The sequence below is a fragment of the Melanostigma gelatinosum genome (genome assembly GCF_949748355.1).
Source record: "Melanostigma gelatinosum genome assembly, chromosome: 21".
NCBI classification, from domain to species: domain Eukaryota; kingdom Metazoa; phylum Chordata; class Actinopteri; order Perciformes; family Zoarcidae; genus Melanostigma; species Melanostigma gelatinosum.
In genome coordinates, this window is record NC_136654.1 from 14,334,307 (window position 1) to 14,354,981 (window position 20,675).

Sequence of the window (20,675 nt, forward strand, 5' to 3'; positions counted from 1 at the left end):
TGAGGTATTACGCAATCATTACGGAGCAGAGAAGCTCCGCTGTATTCGTGTATCAACTATGACTGTTTCTTTGGGATTAATTTCATTCATTGTCTTCCACTCCGTGTGGAAGTTCTCTTTTCATTAACTCGACTCGGTGAGTGAGCTGAGGTGCGTGGTTTATCACGGCATAAGTTACCGGCAGTTCTCAAGACGACAGCGGTATATTTATGCGTGATAGAGCCAGCCAACTCAGGCTCACTACAACGCGCACCGCGCGCAGAAGTCTGATTCATGAGCCCCCACCTTTTTTCTCTTTCCTCCTTTCACGAAACACACACACACACAGCTCCGAATTCTACCCCTGGGGAACCTCGTTCAAACGAGCGCCTCACATCACGTGCTGCCCAGGTAAACGTGAATTACGCACAGCAGCCCCATTCTGCCATTTTGTCCGGGTCCCTCGACTCCGCCATCTTTGTAGTTTCTAGCTGTAGTTCTTAAGGCCCCTCCCCTTTGGCCAGCGTCACTCGACGCCGCCATCTTTGTAGTCTTTAGCGTAGCTGTAAGACTCCTTCCTGTTCACCCACAGACCCACACACACACACATACACATACACACACAGACATACACCCTCATCCATTTTATTCATTCTTTAGTTTAGGCATATAAAATTGTATGATAATGTTTGTTGGTTGCAATATTAATTGATTTGATCATTTATTATTTTGATTCAATAAACTCTGTTATACTTTCAGGAGCAGTCGTCTGTGATTACTTGTGCATATGTATTTGATAAGACTGTATGTAGTAGCCGGTGCTCGAACTTAAAAACCTTCACTGTCACTGAATGTATAGTCATACGCAGACTATTGACATTATGAGTGACTACTAATTATGAGACTTAGTTTTATCGTTTGGTTATTGGTCCCTGTTCGCAGGGTGGTGCCCCGTTTATATTAATAATCATTAATAATTGTTACATACATCAATAATTCTATTGATGTCAAGAATTCAGTTTCTTAAATGCTGATAACCCAAACACGCTCCTTTAGATCCCTACATAATGGTGCCCCGTGTGAGGGTACGTTATTCCAGTTTTGTTACAGTATATATGCACATTAATCCTTAATTATTTTTGAATAATTAATTTTCCAAAAAAATATTTTTTCCGAAAAATTATTTTTTTTCTTCTTTTGAATGATCCAAATTCCTGGAACTTATTTCCCAAAATAGGTAGGCTTTGATCTTCAAAATCTTGTCTTATTGTAATTAAATTTTTGATTTTAAATCCAGATTTTTAATCTTAATCTTTAATTCCCTTCTCGAAATTTTATTTCGTTTCCAGGTTTAATTAGTTGTTTCATTTCTTAAAACTAACAGCCAGCTGTGTAGTAGATTTGATCGTTTATTTGTAATACCTTGCTTGTTTCTTAAATCCCTCCAAAGAAGTTACACACAGCTGTCACAGGCCCAAAGTGCTAAACCACATTAGCATTTTCGCACCTCTGGCTGCAAAGCAGTAGTGATACCTCAGAGCAGCAACAGTAGAAACGTAAGTCACAGAGCTAGACATTTCACTGTGCGCCTGCATGAACCGTAACACTAACAGTAATTAACATCTAACAGTAGAAATCCTAAGTTACAGAACTAGACATTTCACTGAGAACCGTAAACACTAACAGTTTCCGTTCTAACACTAGGGAATTAACAACTACTGGGAGTCGTGCTCATTAGAGAGAATGAGCGATGAGAAATCCCCCATTCCTGGAGCTGTAGCTCCAGAAGACACCGCATTACGAGATGTGGTGGCTGATGTCCTCGGACTCACAGCAAAGGAAAGAGAGTACTTTGCAAAATACACTGCTGTCCTATGCGACGAGCAATTAGAGCAGCTGGTGGCTTATGTAAATAACCCAGCAGGTAACAGAGAGCGCCTGATTCAGAACGTAATTGGCGAAATACTGCTCATCTATCATCAGAAAATGCAGCTGCAAGCTGCCCGAACCCGGGCACAGAGCGACGAGCAGCAACGCGAGATCTGGACACTCCGAACAGAGGTTCAGGAGTTGTCACGCGACTGTAGAGCCCTACAGTCAGAAAATAGTAGCCTGCGCAGTGACCTCAGAGAGGTCAACCTAGAACTCTCTAAAGCATCAGAGAGTGGTGACAAACTGAAAGCGCTTCAAGGTGTTCCAGCAACCCCGGTAGGTACTGCTACCCCCTACCGAGCCTTTCAGCCCAGTCATTTCTTGGTCTCGGCTCCCTCATTCCCCGAGACCCGAACCACCTTGCATTTCTTGAAAACGCGTTCCCCAACCAGGAGTAGAGAGGACCAACACCAGGTCCTAGTCGGCCCAGGTGGCTTCAAACCCACCTCAGGCGAACGCAATCCTCCACGCAGTTCACGCGCGCGACAAGAACTGACCCCATCCCCCTCAGGGAGGGAGGATGATAGTCGTTACCACCATCGCGAGTATGGAGACTCAGACGACTCGGACGGCCCAGGCCCCATCAACCTTGGAGGCCTGCGTACTCGACAGATTGAGTCTCTGGCAAAAGACGTAGAGCGCTTCAATCCCGATAATCACGACTCAAGCATCGATGACTACCTTAGGGAGATCGATCACTGCCTCCTCGACCTATCGCGCCCCTCATCGCGCGAAAAGCTAAAGCTAGTGTGGAAAACCACTGCGCGAAGCGTCCACGCTTTCATTGAAACGCTCCAGCCGAGCATCCGCGACTGCTATTCATCCCTTTGTCACGCCCTTAGGGAGGAGTACTCCCTGTACACCAACCCAGCTTCTGCCACCCTCTGCGCCTTTGCCATTTCCCAGGAAAGGCTAGAGTCTCCGAGAGACTACTTCAGGTGCTTGAGATCTGCGTACTTCCAAGGACGTAACGCCCCAGGTCTAGAAGACCATGCCTTCAAGTCGCTTTTCTTGCACAATCTCCACGACAACGTGAGATACGATGTTACTATGCACTGCAGAACGAGTAACCTCACCATGCCAGAGATTAGGAAGTACGCGCAACTTGCATGGAAGACATGCGGACGGCCGACAAATCGGTACGAAGACACCGCCATAGTCTTAGGCATCCAACAGTCGAGCGACTCCGACCTAGCGTCGGAAGACGACGAGAGGACTTGGCCTAGCGAGCCCTGGTCACCCCCGAGGAACAGACGACCCTGGCGGTCGAAAGACCAACGGAACCAGGGGGGTGAAAGACGCCCTCAAGGGCAACCCATCAGGTAACGCTGACTCGCAGCCCACCTGACTCAGCCAAGTGACCTTTCCCCCTGCTGCCAAGTCGACGTGGTAGGGGGGGGGAAGAGAACGCAGCACACTTCCGGAAACGACCACTCCCATTTTCGCACCTCGTTCTTCAACCTTCTTGGGCGACCTTGTTCGCAAAGGCAATGCCCGTTATGTATATATCTATACATATTCTTCAGTCTTACTGGGGGGTCATAACACTCTTGCTCTACCCGACTCCGGGTCAGAAACGAGCCTCATGTGTTCCCCCACCTTTTCGCATACACCTCTAGGGTGCCACAACCTTAGAGGCCCTTCGAGCACCCTAGCTCGTAAAATCTTTCGTCAACTAAGCCTTCTTCTCCTGCTCTCTCAGCATGAGCCACCTCCAGCTTGTTCAACGAAGCCACCGCCTTCTTTCAGCCGAGTCATCACCCGGGCCTGTCAAGTCGCCAGTGCCGTAGGTAACTGAACTTGACCTGTGCGCCGGACCTGTCTCCATCTCTAATTAGGAGGGTGGGGGGAGGGAGATATCACCAGCCCGCCATGACACACTCCAGAGTGAAACTGTTCGCGACGTTTCCCTGAGTGCTGACGGTAACGTGGGATATCCGCCCTCGCCACTTGAACAGCGCGAGGGGGGTGGGATCTCTGACAACAGAAACTTAGAGAGATGTACTTCACAGGAAGTACACTCTAAGCTCGCCAGTGCCGAAACCAACCGGCAGAATGGCAGCTTACTATTGACTACTAACGTTTAACTGCATGCTTCAACTCACCCTGTAGACATGCACTAACCGCTAACACATCCAACTTCAACCAGAACAGTTGCATGACCTGACAAACCATTGTGACTGTAAACTGATGCTCCACTCTCATAGAGAACCCTTTGCATGCTTTATAGACTCTACCAGAAGTAACCAGAGAAGACATAACCTCTGCCGTAGCAGTCAGATTTAACCCAGGACCTCATCCGAGAAGGCTCAGCTGTCAACAGCTGGAGCAGCGAGAGACCAGCCTAGCTAGTCACACTAGCCGTGCTAAGAAATCTGGAAATCTGCTACCACTACTGTTATGCAACCCTCACAGGTACCTCTGGCCTATAGTCGTGGCAACGCAACTCCAATATCGATAGATTCTAACACTTAGACACAGGACTCGCTCTAAATCTACCGATCAGAGAGAGATAGACGCACATATCATGTACCAATAGATCCAGAAGCGACAGACTAACTGGATTCCCTCCTATTCATAACACCACGTAGCCAACCTACGACTGCTCCACCGACGGACTCCAGTCCTGTCTAGGAGTGGAACCAGTAACCACTGTTTGCCCCGCACCTGCTTCTTGTCTTTCTATTCTTTCCTTCTCTCTCTTTTGTGTTTTGTTTTGTCTATTTGGGTTGTTACTTTCTTTGACACTGTGCCACAATGCTAGATTATCACAACATCATAATAGCGATTGAATTATTTGGGAATAATGTTTTGCTCACCTATGATTTGAATTGTGTATGATAGTAGATGTAGGTAGAAGTAGTTAAAGTCATCTGCCCAGATGCCACCTTAGTCATCTGCCCAGATGCCAATGAACTCTGAACTTGAACACCATGAACTTGACCACTATGAACCTTGAACTCTATGAACAATGAACACTGCCTGTTTTAACCACTGCTTTTGGTCTCAGGAACACTTGGACTGTCTCACCTCTTCAGGTTTCCCCACCACATGGATGCACATGCCAGCCCTTGGTTTGCTCTAAAGACCGAAGCCAACATCTCGCTCTTCAGAACAAAGGGGGGATGTTGGGGTCTGATAAATGGCTTAAACATGTGCTGTGGACAAAGAAAATCAGGCCTTAACTTTTTCAAGCAAAGGTCTCATCCTGATTTGTAGTTGATAAGAGCAAAGGGATTTCACACTCAGGTGTGAATTCCCCCCCCCCCCCAAATAACCATGGTAACCGCGGCAATCTCATTGGCCGAGAGCCAAGAGACCCGAGGACCCCTGTGGTTCAGCCGATGTTCTATAAAACTCTCTGCTGCCCCCACCTCAAAGCTTTTCCCCCTTCGACCTCGGTTGAGTTAGGAGGCACACAACCGCTCTCTTCGCCCGGACCCCCCCCCCTGTCCAGGCCACAGAGAATCATAGCTTTTCCAACTCTCCCTCCGGGGTAACAGGAGGCACACAAGGCTCTTCGCTCGGACACCCCCGTCCAGGCCACAGAAGAACCAGCTTTTCCCCTTCGACCTCGGTTGAGTTAGGGAGCACGCAAACGCTCTCTTCGCCCGGACCCCCCCCGTCCAGGCCACAGAGAACCAGCTTTCCCCCTTCGACCTCGGTTGAGTTAGGAGGCACACAACCGCTCTCTTCGCCCGGACCTTCGTCCTGGACGCATGAAGACACATCGGCCTCTCCTCCCCCCCCTCCAGCACGACGGAGGCCACGAGGAAGCAACGGCCCTTCAACCCTACTCAAACCCTGACAAGCCGTTTCGCTGGATGAAACAGCCCGCGATAACGAATCTGCTTCAGCGATCAGTTCAGCGCTTTTTGCCCCTTTTTCTTTTGGTGCACACATTCCGGCGAAGGAAAGACGACAACGCCTCCCTCCTTCACCGACGATTCCCGGTAAGACGCACGTACCACGCCGTCAGCCGAAGTTAGATCACCCTCCCTGCCGCGAGGACAGATCACGTCTGCGTTTGCTCCAGAGCAAAGCCGCGCCGACCCGCAAGCTCCCCCCTGTCCCCCTTCCCGACGAGGAAAACGGACAGCTTTGCCACAAACACTTCCACGTTGCAACGAAGCATCTACAAGTAAGATTCTTGGCATTTGGGCATAGCTTAGCTTAAATTAACTTAAGTTTAATTCAGGCCATTCATGTATATGTTGATATTCCCGTGTTTTCGTGTGTTTAAGACTGTCGCGTGATATTGAGGTATTACGCAATCATTACGGAGCAGAGAAGCTCCGCTGTATTCGTGTATCAACTATGACTGTTTCTTTGGGATTAATTTCATTCATTGTCTTCCACTCCGTGTGGAAGTTCTCTTTTCATTAACTCGACTCGGTGAGTGAGCTGAGGTGCGTGGTTTATCACGGCATAAGTTACCGGCAGTTCTCAAGACGACAGCGGTATATTTATGCGTGATAGAGCCAGCCAACTCAGGCTCACTACAACGCGCACCGCGCGCAGAAGTCTGATTCATGAGCCCCCACCTTTTTTCTCTTTCCTCCTTTCACGAAACACACACACACACAGCTCCGAATTCTACCCCTGGGGAACCTCGTTCAAACGAGCGCCTCACATCACGTGCTGCCCAGGTAAACGTGAATTACGCACAGCAGCCCCATTCTGCCATTTTGTCCGGGTCCCTCGACTCCGCCATCTTTGTAGTTTCTAGCTGTAGTTCTTAAGGCCCCTCCCCTTTGGCCAGCGTCACTCGACGCCGCCATCTTTGTAGTCTTTAGCGTAGCTGTAAGACTCCTTCCTGTTCACCCACAGACCCACACACACACACATACACATACACACACAGACATACACCCTCATCCATTTTATTCATTCTTTAGTTTAGGCATATAAAATTGTATGATAATGTTTGTTGGTTGCAATATTAATTGATTTGATCATTTATTATTTTGATTCAATAAACTCTGTTATACTTTCAGGAGCAGTCGTCTGTGATTACTTGTGCATATGTATTTGATAAGACTGTATGTAGTAGCCGGTGCTCGAACTTAAAAACCTTCACTGTCACTGAATGTATAGTCATACGCAGACTATTGACATTATGAGTGACTACTAATTATGAGACTTAGTTTTATCGTTTGGTTATTGGTCCCTGTTCGCAGGGTGGTGCCCCGTTTATATTAATAATCATTAATAATTGTTACATACATCAATAATTCTATTGATGTCAAGAATTCAGTTTCTTAAATGCTGATAACCCAAACACGCTCAGTACGCACACATAAAAGCAAGCTGGAAGAGTGCGACAGGCTACACCTGGTTCCACTACTCGTGCCAATTGATCCCTTATGTGGCGGCGGATCAATAAAAACCAAGGATGCCAATTATGCCACAATGGTTTTAAAAAGGTTAAAGAGGAAGCTATTGATTCACACGTGGCTTGCAACATTAGTTGCATAGCTGCGTACATGGCTCCATTGTGGTGAGAGGGAGGCGTAATAGGGAGAAGCAACGGTGTCATTTACAAGAATTTGACAGTCAAAACATGCATTATAAGTTAGATGTACTTTCATTGTAATTTTAGAGTGTTTTACTTTCTCAGGCCAAGTTTGGGTGTAATTTCTAAGTTTCTAGCTTTGTTTTTATGGGCACTAAACGTTTGGATGGAAAGTAAAAGCACACAGTGCATGACCAATGACAACTTCACAAGAAGAAGGATTTTTTTTTTAAAGTTAGGTTAAGTTTTTAGCCTGACAAACCCAGAAATATATTATTTCATGCTATTTTAGGCTGATTATTTTACCCCAAAATCAGTGACATACGTTACAAAGAGATCAATATAATGAATACAAATAAGATTGAATACATTCAGCATTAGATGTGCGATTCAAAAGTAACGTTAACTTCACGACACAAAGTCACATGAATTCCAGAATATTACATAATTTGACATAAATGCGCCATTTCCCACACAGGTGATAATCCAATTGAGCACACATACCGGTTCTCAATTAAGACGTTAACTTCTGCTGCGGCCGTATGCGTTGTCAATTATGTTTGCTCTGCCAAAAAATCCCAATTCTACCGTGATGTCCTGCTACTTTCATGTTTGGTAATCCTCTTAAGAAGATGCTGGAGATCCCAAAAATCAGATTTTGACCAGGTGCCATCCCCTCCAAGTAAAAACACACTCTCAAGTTAAACAGACTTTTAATTGTGTACAGTAGAAGATACTCCACTGGTTCACGGTGAACACTGCTGCCATCTTTTTTAGGGACTTCTGCAAACTAGCGAGTGACGACAACAGTACGTGGCTAATAGCCAATCAAATCGCAGCTGGGCACCACATAATCAGCCAAATTGGCATCCAGTTTGCACCATCCGCTGTCATTGGCAAAGGCGCATTGGGGTTTTCCCCACACATATTCAGCTACTGACCTTAAATTGTGGAAGAATGATAATTAACAGCAGCAACCTGTGATTTTCATTTCATACATTAATCCAGAATAATATACATTTCTAAAACCACACGTTTCTTATATTGCCAGTAGGTGGGGCTTTACCCCACCTGCCACTATATGACCCATGTCCTTTCATTATGTCTAAAGTGGTGTCAAGGATAACATTGTCTACTGGGCAACATTTGAAATGTATCTCCATTCAAAATCAAAGCTAAACTTCATTCAACCCAAGTGAAGAAACGAATATGATAATGCATTGACACCTCAGTACCAAAGCACAGCTCATATATTGTATAACTAAGGGAAGATTCAGGTGTTTGCTCTATTTTGATGAAATATGTATTCATGTGTTTTGGCTTTGTGGGTTATAGTTCAGTGGAAAAATTCAGAGCGAGAGAGAGAGAGGGAAGGGAAGCGAGGCGATACAATATGATCCAGACCGTTTGGACTGCAGAGTGTATCCAGTCATTCCACTGATGCATGGAAACATGTGCTGGACATGTGTGTGTTCGCTCAGGTCACTGCACAATCAGGAAGACACAGATAAAGAGCGAGAGCGAGAGAGAGCGAGAGAAGCAGCCTGGCCAGCACTGACAAACTCATCCTCATCTCTATAAGAGACAACAGGCCCAAGAGTGGCTTCAGTATCGGTCTGCTCAGGGAGCCCAGGAGTGTTGCATCCATTAGTGTCCGCTCTATCTGATTTACAGGTCGTCCTCTCCCATCTGATAATGGTTCAGGCTCCTTGAATATTTAAAGAACGGTTGTCAGATACCTGCCAAACAAGCCTAACGAGATTGTTGGAAAGTACAATCAGCGACACAGATGATTGGCCGAGACAGCACCGTGGCACTTCTCACAAATGGGATTTAAAAATAAATATATTTTTAAATCCCACACACACACACACATTATTGAATGTTTTGTGATGCATCATTGTGTTGGTTAACAGGATGTAGAGCTGCATGACACCCATTGTGGGAAAACCAGTGGCACAGTACATTTTTCTGCAAACGTCAAGGTTTCACTTCCCTTTTTTTTCAACTGGAAATCGATTGCAGTATTTATCTGAAGTGATGGGGATGTTCTTGTTTTAACAAGTGCTCTCAGCTTTTATTTTCTTTCTCAGGAGAACCCCTGCACTTTGAGCTCTGTGTCTTCTCAATGAACGGGATATCAGTCGGCACTGGTGTGGGATGTCAGCCATGGACAAAGAATACTAATTTACCCCCGTTAGGAGTGCCGGAGATGATTAAGGTGTGCTTTCCGAAGCAGATGAGGATTCAACCTCAGCCAGGATGTGATTGAGATTTCCAAGCACAAATGAGAGTTCACAGTGTATTTACACAACCCTGATATTGTAAAAAGAAAATATATAATAATAAACGTAATATTTCCATGGTCTTATAGCATCAAGGGATCTCGATTTGAAGCGGTAAATGTTCTGACATCTCACGTTTTCCCTGTTGTCCACTTCCCTTTCAATTGTGCCTCGTTGGCTTTTTATAAATGGCCATTGACCAGTCGTAAATCTCACCGCTCCATTGCTATTTAGTGGAGCCGATACAATACATCCCTGTCCCGGGACATGTGCAGCGAGAGGGTCATCCCGTCACAGGCGAGGGGTGGATGTAATTAATCTGGCACAATATTGACTCCTCTCTCTCAATCCCTCACTCCCCAATATAGCTGTCCCCTCTTAATGTTTAATGGAGCGATCGATCCACCCCCCACACTGTTACTGAAATGATATAATGAGTTCCCGCTGCCCACCAGGGTATCGTGGACGTGAGGGAGGAGAGTGTGTGTGTGTGTGTGTGGGTGTGTGTGCAGTGTTTCATTTGTTTGTTCTCCTTTGTAGCAATGCATGTACGTGTGTTTCCAGCAGGTGTTTCAAGGCGAAATCTGCCTTATCAGAAGGAGATAACACACACACACACAGAAAGGCCGGGACACCTTGCTTGAAATTATCGGCGTAAATGCCACATCCACAGTTCTTCCTGCCCCCCCACACACACATCACCCTCCCTTTCACCCTCTCTCCGTTTCTTGATCAGGATCTTGACGGCAGGTTTGACCCGCTCTTACCCCTCTCCTTCTTACCCCTCTCCTTCGCCTATCTGCCTTCATGCTGATTTATCTGCACTTTATCTTTATCCAGTCATCTATCAACCCCCTCCATCTCCTCTTGCTCCTCTCCGGGGTCGATATACGGCCGTACGCTGGCTCTCAGCTCGCTCTACACACCTACCGGTCTGTGTCAGCAGTTTGCTACAAGGTCCACCCTCTGCAGCCACCTCCTCCGCTCACATGCAGGGTGCGTTTTGGATTGTCAAGCATATGAAAGTGGAAAACTGTGAGCTCTGAGGAGGACTGTTGGCCAAGAAAGGAGAGCAAAAACAGCTCTTAAGAGCATAATTCTGCTTTGTTACAACCTGGATTTTATTTTCATAGTTTTGGCCATCATCTTTTAGGGTTAAGAAGACACTTCAATCTTTAAAAGTAACTGCCAAGTTCTGTGAACGTGGTGGCACTGCGACGACACTCTGATGGGGCGAGAAACAGGATTTAGGGTAAAAGCCGACTAGAACGAGGTGGAAAGCCCGTCACAGTAGAGACAAATGGGGATAAGAACACACACTCTCAGACAGTCTTTGCTCATGGCGTTGCACGAATGAAAAGTGAAATAGGACCCAAAAATTGAAATCTGCTTAGAACATTGGTGGCCAAACTACGGCCGTTTTTAAAAGGCCTCAGGTGAGTTTTTTAAAATAAACTAGAATATGGCTTTAGCATTGTTTTGATAAAATGCACACCGTCTTTATTACACTACGAGTTTCAACGCTAGATGTTATTACTAGTCAATCTCGGTAGATTAGGTGATCATGGCGGAACTGAAAGAGAAGGGAAATAACGAGTGAGTAACTTTCAGCAAACGTTGAGAAAATGAAAACTCTCATAGAAGTCAAGGGGAAGTGTGTTTGCTTGATTGGCCACACACATGTCCGAACTGGACTTCACACCACCATCTTCTTCTTAACGACCGCTTCAAGTTCAACTACTGTTGTTTTTACGGCCTCGCCCGTCTCTTTCACGGCATCCGTCGCTCTCTTTGGTTTGCGCTCGCTTCCGAAAGAGAAAACGTTCCAGCTGCAGAGGGCAGAGCCGTCCTGCTGGAGAGAAAACACACCAAGACCAACCTAGAAATACGTACGAGCATCACAGGGATGTACTGACACACACAAACATCTCCCCTCACTCCCATGGAATAAAACACACACTGCCGTCCATTCACAAAGCTATGCCGCTGACACTCGGGTTGTGCTGCCTGGCTGAAATCCCTGCGGCCCCCCGGCTTTGACGGGGCTGTTCTGAATCACCACGCAGAAGTACAGCTTTTACTTCCCCACTGGAAGCTGTTAAACGCCTATTACTCCACATGCCTGGCCTTTACAAACCCATTTTCATTGGATTGGATCGACTAAAGATGACCGAATAATGTCGTAAACTAGCAGTCTTGTTTTTAAGGATCCTTAATGGAAAACAAATTAGAAAGAAACTCTCGGAAAACCAAAACCAAAGATAAAGACAAAAGTGAAAGCATGAAGTTGCATTCTCCCCCAAAAAAGGCTAGATCTTGAAAAACTAGGCCTGCACCTCTCAAAGGTGTTAGTGGTGGAATAACCCCCCCCCCCCTCCCACCACTGCCATGAATGGAGGTTCACTCCCCTTAACTCAATGTGCCAGTCTTTCACAACCAACCCATTCATAAAACTGCAGGGCTGAAGTTTGTGTGTGTGTGTGTGTGTGCGTGTGCGTGTGTGTGTGTGCGCGTGTGTGTGTGCGTGTGTTCACCAGGCCAACTGTGTTTATGTGTGCGCATGAGTAAGTGGATGAGAGGCTGTCAAAATAAATCATCGGTTCACGTGAGAGAAATCAACCATTTTACTAGTAAGCAAAACAAAGAACGCCACAACAAACACAGACACCTCGTCTCCCTAAAAAGAGACACAGAGAGAGAGAGAGAGAGAGAGAGAGACAGAGAGAGAGACACAGAGACAGAGAGACAGAGAGAGAGAGAGAGAGAGAGAGAGAGAGAGACAGAGAGACAGAGACACAGAGACACAGAGAGAGAGAGAGAGAGAGAGAGAGAGACAGAGACAGACAGAGAGAGAGAGACAGAGAGCGAGACAGAGAGCGAGACAGAGAGAGAGACAGAGAGAGAGAGAGAGAGACAGAGAGAGAGAGAGAGAGAGAGACAGAGAGAGAGAGAGAGAGAGAGACCTGGCTGTTTTTTAGCGCACTTTGTTGCATAGCAGCTGTATTTTGGAAAGCGGGGAACACAGAGCTGCATGTTTCTCTTTCGGGGGGGGGGGGGGGAAGAGAGAGAGAGAGAGAGACTCGCCCATCGCCCCATGCTCAGAAATCAGAGCCTGATTGGGCCGGTTCTGATCCCAGAAAAACAACCCAAAAACAAGAGGAAGGCTGTGAATTCATGACAAAGCAGAACACACGGAGCCAGAGAGACGCACTGCTGCGAGGAGTCGGTTAGAGCTGGGATACTGGAATCTCCCTCTTTGCTCCTTTCTTTTCTCTTTTTGTTTATGCAACTTTTGCAATAATTGAAGTCCTTTTTTGTACATATTATTAAATATTACCTGCTTCTACCGTCTCAATTGGGAGGATTTGCTGTTTTTCTGTGGTCTTTGTTTTTTGAAGATGCCACCTTGTTCTTTACATTTTTCTGCATTGTATACTAATATATATATATATATATATATATATATATATATGAAAATCAAAGGGAAGAGGAAGACTTTGGAGTTCAGCTTCTATTCTCTCTTTTCCTCTCCTCTTCTTTTTGCTAAACTTGCTTTCTGAAAAACACTGTAACGGCATTCTACAGCCACAACTTCCTATATAATTACTGCAAGGCACAAAACTAAACAATCGTCCCACACAGCTCCGAAATCGCTGGATTAGTTCACATCTTGGAACACTCAATGTGTGTGTGTAGGTAGAGAGAGAGAGAGAGAGAGAGAGAGAGAGAGAGAGAGAGAGAGAGAGAGAGAGAGAGAAAGGGAAAGGGGGGGGGGTCGTCCAGATTTTTTAATTCGACTTAGTTTGTACAGACACAGGAAGGGAGGGAGGGGTTTGGAGTATCCACTTGGAGAGGAGGGGGTGTCAGAGAGAGAGGGGGGGGTCTGTAGTACTGTAGGGCTTTTTTTATGAATGGAGAGAGCAGCAGAGGAGCGAGAGAGAGAGGGAGAGAGAGAGAGAGCGAGGGGGGAGGGAGAGACACACTTCCTCTTACGCACACAGGGAAGAAAATTTATGAATGGGTCACATCTCTGCTGCTCCAAGTGTAAACAACATACTTGGGACAAAGAGGAACGAGCTCTCGGAGCAGGCAGCGCCTCGGCGAACGCTCCGAAACGTCGGCCTGTTGGGCGGTTTTAAAGCAGCGAACATGTTCAAACTATTTTTACTGAAGTATCTTCACCATGAATTTGAGTGACACCTCCATGTGTTTCTCCCCCGCAGGCAAAGTGAACAGACAAAGGAGTCACTCCGACAGCCCAGCGCCAGGGCAGTACACCCCCCCCCCCCCCGAAGGTGTTGTCAACGCCAAAAAATGAAACATTAATCCTCATCTCCTCCTGATGAGCGCCAGATAAAAATAATAAAATAAATAACATCCTCCTCCTTCAGGCGATGGTGCGAGGCCAAATCACGTTTAGTTCAATAGGAAAACTGTGGTGTACTGTTATCACCAATGGCTCAATTACCTTTAACACACACACACACACACACACACACACGTCAGCAAGTACATAAAAGTTGCATGTTTGCATAACCTTCCCTCAATGGCAGCCTGCAGACAGAGCACGCTTGTTAGCTGTGAACCGAGGGGAGAATGGACCACATGAGATAGATTTACCAGATGTGCAGGTATTGCACAATCCCTCATTTGCCCCCCCCCTTCTCTTCCCCAATCTAGCATTCCTACATGTCGCAGTGTTTTTGCTTCTCTTCTTCTGCTGTTTCTCTGGCTCCCTCTCTCCATCTAAACACCACACCCATGCAGGTAACAACCTGACTCAGTGAACAACAATGTTTCATTTTTACCAGGGCGCCGTTTTGTTCAATGCAAGCCTCAACTATATTCCGGTCAACTGGGATTAGGGCTTTGCTTTATGCTCTTTTTCTTTTATGTGCTCGAGTTTTCAAAACAGGTGAGTCACTTGTTTTTAGAAGTACACCAGACCCTGAGAATGTCGCTCAGTATGGGGAAACATATGAGCCTTTCTTGCAGTTTTAATAAACCACACGCACAATCGAGAACAAACAAAGATGAATATATTTATAGTCGCTTGTCAGCTGGAATTGTCCCGAAATGAAAGCTGAATGGAGATATTACAAAGTTGACTCTGCGGCTATTGACTGTGACCAGCAGGGCCACTGTCTGTCAACGCGGGAGTGTCTCTGCAGCGTATAAGTGAGCTGCCCGTCAAACCGGAGCCCCGTGACCCTGCAAATCATACCCTGGTCAACCGTTAGCAGAGGCCTGACAGCTGATTGGCTGACAGGTCACGGGGGGTTAAGTAGACACGACCCCTGCGTGCCCTCGGGGTTCATCTGCACTTCCTGCTCCGCATTGTTGGTCCAACAGACAGCGACAATGTCGCACAGGCCATGTGTCACCGAGGGGGCCGAGCACTTGTGACCCGGAGCTGGTTAGAGCCCACGATGTTTACACACAAGAGACGAGAGGAAGTGCCTTTGACTGGGACTGAAAGCTGTCAGTTCCACTTTGGGGATGAGATTATTCTTGACGGGTTTTTTAAAACCATTTCAGTGTCATTGCGAGAGATGGCGACGCCTGCAGTGCGTTGAACGGAACAGAAAAACACTGTTTGCAGAGCGACACGTATTCCCACCCTGATCCTGAACCGCCATTGTTAAGACACAACAAGAAAGGGAAACTCATTCAAATAGCCGGCTCAGTTGTGCAGCCAAGGAATTTGCTTTTCCATTTTACACCTTCCGATGTGCACAAAGGGCCATCTTTGTACCTGGGCCCTGATTCTTTTCTTTTTTTTTACTGGTTTCCTGGGCCGTACCCTTTCAGCTTTTCAAAGGCATGCAAATGGGCGACGGCAGCACGTAACGCCGGCACCCAAATTCACCCCACGGTGGCCGGCTCATTAGGCCTTCTGTTTCTGCATAGCTTTGTCTGCCAAAGAGATTACCGTAACATCAGCGAGTTACAGTATCCCCGCCTAAGCCTCTGGCGGTTTCACAGCCCAAATTTGCCCGCTGGTTTCGTCCTCTCCGTCTCATGACATGCATACTTCAGCTGCAACTACACGAGCAGGCCGACTGGACGAATCCAAAAGATGACGCGAGACAGTCTCGCCCATGTGCACGGATCGATGCCCGATTGAATAAACAATAATAAATAAATTAAAAAAGATCTGTCTCTGCAATATATCGTCAGAAAATCTGATTTTCGGGTATTTTGAGGACACAGAAATTGAAAGTACTCACAGTTCTCAGAATGGAAATCAGGAACAAACTGCTCATCGCTGTCAGGAACCTGAGCTGAAATTACACGGGAAAGAAAGAGCAACCAAAAATGTAGCATTATTATTTTTTTAATTATACTTCTTCATCCGTTCCTCCGTCATTCGGCCGTATTCTTCCTCTTGAAATCGGAGTCTGGCTGGGCTTCATTCAGGCAGGGTTTTTGCAGCATGTCAGCACTTTGCTCATCACATGGATCAATACGCAAGAACATGGAGCTCCTGAATGGCATGATGTTAACCTGCCAGCCTGGTTTCCTTTGAGTTACGATCATGGCCTTTATGTAAAGTGCTCAATATGTGATGAATAAACACAAAGAAAACCATGAAATTGTGAAATAATCCAATATTCTTAAATCTCATTTAAAAAAAGGGTATTTCATCCTGCAACGTTTCACAATAAAAAGCATTTATTGCAGGTCATTTAATGTCGTCCTTTCCAAAGTATGTTTATATTTCACAATCCCATTTTCCCCCAATGACCATTTTATTAACCCCCCCCCCCCCCCCCCGCCCAACTCCACTAATACATCCTGTTCAAGACAACAACCCAAACTAGTCAGAGATCGTTTTTACAACCAGCTGATGACCAGTTTCTTTCCATTTCCATTGTGGAAATCCAGACAGACTAAACAGGCTGTTCCGGCTCAACGAGTGAGGAAATCTGTCGAGCGGTGCGACGACCCAGCTATTTAGATTCACCTTGTTCCAAAGTATTGGGGACTCTGCCTGACAATCTGGAGGTGGTCTGGATTTCATCTGCTGCTTAGATGAGGCATTGCTCCGAATGGGAAACAAGGACTAGAATCCAGAAGAAGTCAAGGTTGAAGCTTATACAGCTACACTCATATTTAATTACATATTGTTTGCGGCGCTGAGACAATTTACAGCCAGCTCACAATGACTTGTAAAAATAGAAAAGTCAATACAGTGATGTGTTATGTGCGATATCTCCAGCCGATCTATACTCACTTGCAGTGGTGTACAATTTCAGTTTGAATGAGACACTCTCTGATGATGAATCTCATTGAGGATCTCATTATTTAAATGCCAAGCCCAGGTGCAGCAGAGCTCGACAGACTCTATTGTACCGCTTCTCTTTTTAGGAACCCAAACCCATTCACAATTGTCCCTTTGGAGCTTCAGTCACACAAACAGCTCAAATCATTTGACTGCCAACACCCTGGTAGGGGTGAGGAGGTCAAATTCACCCACTTAACCATGAGCGTGATGGCATTTGCTGTTCTCCTAACGCCGCATTAATGATCTCACCCAAAGAACGAGGAGCAGGGCTGGCGACCTTTTTTTTTTTTTTTAATCTGGCAACGCTCCAGCGCCCCGAGTTTTTATAAAAGTGTTTCCATTGCTCCTCACACTTACGTCACAGTACGAGCTAACTGCTAGGGAAAAGTTGATGGCTATCATTAAATATCACAAACTCAATCAGGGGGGTAATGGTCTACAAAACACAGTGGTACCATGTTGCGGGTACTTCAGCGCCACTCGCTCACTAGAAATGAGACTTTGTCTGCCAAAGAGATTACCGTAACATCAGCGAGTTACAGTATCCCCGCCTAAGCCTCTGGCGGTTTCACAGCCCAAATTTGCCCGCTGGTTTCGTCCTCTCCGTCTCATGACACGCATACTTCAGCTGCAACTGATGGTAGGCCTGCCTCGTGCGCTTCCCTGCGTGTGCCATAAATAATAGAACTTCCTTGTCGATCTATCTCTTTTTTTCCTCATCTTAAAAGTAGACAATTGCAGGATCCACATGACTCTGCAACAAGGGGTGTGAATGTAGTCTCACTCAAGAACCTAAATCTGACCCAGCGTTCAACCTCAACAGCCTCTTCTATCACTTCACCCGCCATTATGGTTTCCAGACAATGACTCACAACACAGAAACCAAAAGTCAAAAGAGAGAGAGAGAGAGCAACAGAGACAGAGGACAAAAAGAGGAAATAAGAAATTCAAATCCACTTTCTTGTCCTCACACTCCTCCTTCCTGTTCAGAGGAAACCGGATGATGGCATCTCGGAGCATGTTCGGATGAATTGAATCGATCTCTTATACAACGCTGCATCCTGTGGCTTACTATATACCATAATAATATTACCCCCTTTTAACTTTTTCAGTCTGTCGCCCTCAGGGGGGGGGGGGGAAATAAAGCTGCTGTGTGAGACAGAGCAGGGGCCAATATTTGGTTCTGCAGAGCAAACAATCAATCACATCCACTGGTTTCAACATGTCCACAACGGAACATGCTGGACCTCATAAAGAAACACGGGAGGACGAGCACCAGGCATGATGGTAGGCCTGCCTCGTGCGCTTCCCTGCGTGTGCACGAGCGCTTGCACGTGCATCTGATTTGTTTCCAGGAACACCTCGTCAGGGGCTTTGAGATGCAAGTCAGCACAAGAAGGAAAGTGTGTTTATACGAGCTGCAGACGCATGTTCTCCCCGATGCTTCCAGGCACCTTGAATGACTTTTCTCTCTCTCTCTCTCAGTGGGAGATCCTGGGAGGAGCTAAGCAGCCTCAGTCATATAAACCTAAAGGCCAAAATGGGACAAGATGTGACAAGCTCCTGAACTCCTGCCATTCAGTACTTCTCGCTCGTTTCCGCTCTGCTTTGGCAAAAAAAAAAAAAAAAAAAAAAAAAAAAAAAAAAGACGAAAACTCCCTCCAGCTATGCAGCTTTTACAGTCTTGGTGAATCCCTCACAACTGCAATCAGTCATGATAAGGTCTTTAATTAATGCAACAGGAAAGGAGAGGTCTTAGCCGGGGAAGCTGAAAACAAGCCAGTACTTCGGCTTAAACAACACTTTGATAAAGTTACACTTCTGTCTTGCTTTTTTTCTATGACTCAACGATAAGCTATCGTCCAATTTGTACATGAAGTGATGTTAGTAATAACACTCACTTCTCATTTTTCTTACAGTGGTATCTAGTCATACAGATAATGTTGGTTTCATTGGCACAGGTTTTTAAATATCAGTTTCTGAGATTTCTGCTGCCGCCTCAATACAATGTTGGTGAATATAATCTGCTGCTTATACCTTTTAAAACTAACACATTTAAATAGCAACAGCCAGCTCGTTCCTTTACTATTTCAAATCACTCACAGGACTCGTTGTGAGCAGTTTTCAGAGGAAAACTAGTTCCAGTGAACTCTGATCACAACGGAAGCTTCTAAGAAGACATGTTTTCATCCGTTTCTTCAGAGTTTTGAGCCCAACACACTAAGTTTGACTCCATTGTGGTGAGGAGGTGGCATGAACCTCAGAGGCTGATATCTCAGCCTGGGCAAATAAACCTGAAGTCATCCAAAAGACTATACACCACCATGAGGTAAGTGAGAAAACCTGAACCTTTAAAGGGTGGCCTTTTACAGTGAAACCTGTGAATACAAATAAGGCTCCAACTTTGAAGCGACACCCATTGTTCCAGTTTTATGGGCTCTGGCTCTGGTCTTTGTCTGCGTGAGACGCTGGTGTGAAGTGAACTTGCGGGGTTTTCTTTAATGAGAAAAGGTGAGAAAGCTAACGTAGGACACAGCATTGTTTCCCATAAACAGTAGCAGGGCTCTATTTAAAAGCCTGGTCCTCAGAAGAGACACAACCGCGTCCACTGTGGCTCTGATTGGAGCTGCTCTACTTCCCCTCAGTTGTTTGCTGATCTGCTTCATACTGTGTATGACTCAAAGTCAACACTGGGACTCCCCGTGCTGCTTTCAAGTGACATCATATTTGTCATAAATATGAGAAATCGCTGTATACATCGTATACAATCTTTTTATGTAGTTCCTATTGTATTGATTGGTTTTATTGTTTCACCTATTGTACAAAGCAGGTTTGTCTTGCTTTGTTGGACTTTCTGTTATATTTCCTCGCTTTTTACACAGAATATGCAATCTTCCATAACTTAAAGAATCCCATCAGACATAGAAAAAGTACTTTGCTTGGAATGAAAATGTGTCTGATATGGGTTTTTTTACCCCCAAAAAAGTTAAATTACTTTGTTGGAAGTTCTAAATATTACATACAGACAACTTAACTACAAGACACAAGATGTCCAGTCTCATTAATGGAGGCTTCAACCCTCCACATCACACTTGCATCAGTTGCATATTAGACTGTGATTGATTTCCAATCACAGCTGAAAGTTAAAACCACCTCAAACATCATTCTGCACAGTGAAGCTGAAACAAAGTGACAATGAGCAACTACAAACAGGTTTCATCAGGTTGATGCGGGTCACGTTAAATGTCAAAAATGAGTCGCGTTCCCTCTTTAAACCTCCACATTCAAGCAACCGACACAACACCTCGTGGTGCAGTTCTCATTCTTACTTGCAGCTTTAAGCACATTTAAACTCACAAAAACAGGTTGATGACTCACGGCTTGTGTTGTTTTTTTTCTCCCTCTTGACATACATTATAATTACTCTATTAGCTCTCACGTCATCATTGCACTTATTAAGTCTACTAGCTGACAATTGCCTCTGGCTGGGCCTCATTTCATCGCTATGTGCCTTTGAGTGACACAAGCCAAATAGCCTGTTTGTTTGCTTTGGCTGCTGGCTGGCACGCATGCCACATGGCCAAAATAGGACATGCGCGAAGCTAATAATGTCCCATCTGTGTTCTCTCTGGCCTTTTTCTTTTTTCAAGTGTTGTATGGTTTATGAGCATGTGTG

General features: G+C 45.7%; 1 protein-coding gene across 1 annotated transcript in view; it reads right to left on the reverse strand.

Moving 5' to 3' along the window:
- The window catches only part of etv4 (ETS variant transcription factor 4), a 40,283-nt gene that overhangs the window by 18,222 nt on the left and 1,386 nt on the right, over positions 1–20,675 (reverse strand). Inside the window, exon 4 of the mRNA XM_079293509.1 lies at positions 15,942–15,995. Within this exon, the coding sequence (XP_079149635.1) occupies positions 15,942–15,995 (54 nt within the window). The remainder of the gene's footprint in view (positions 1–15,941; positions 15,996–20,675) is intronic.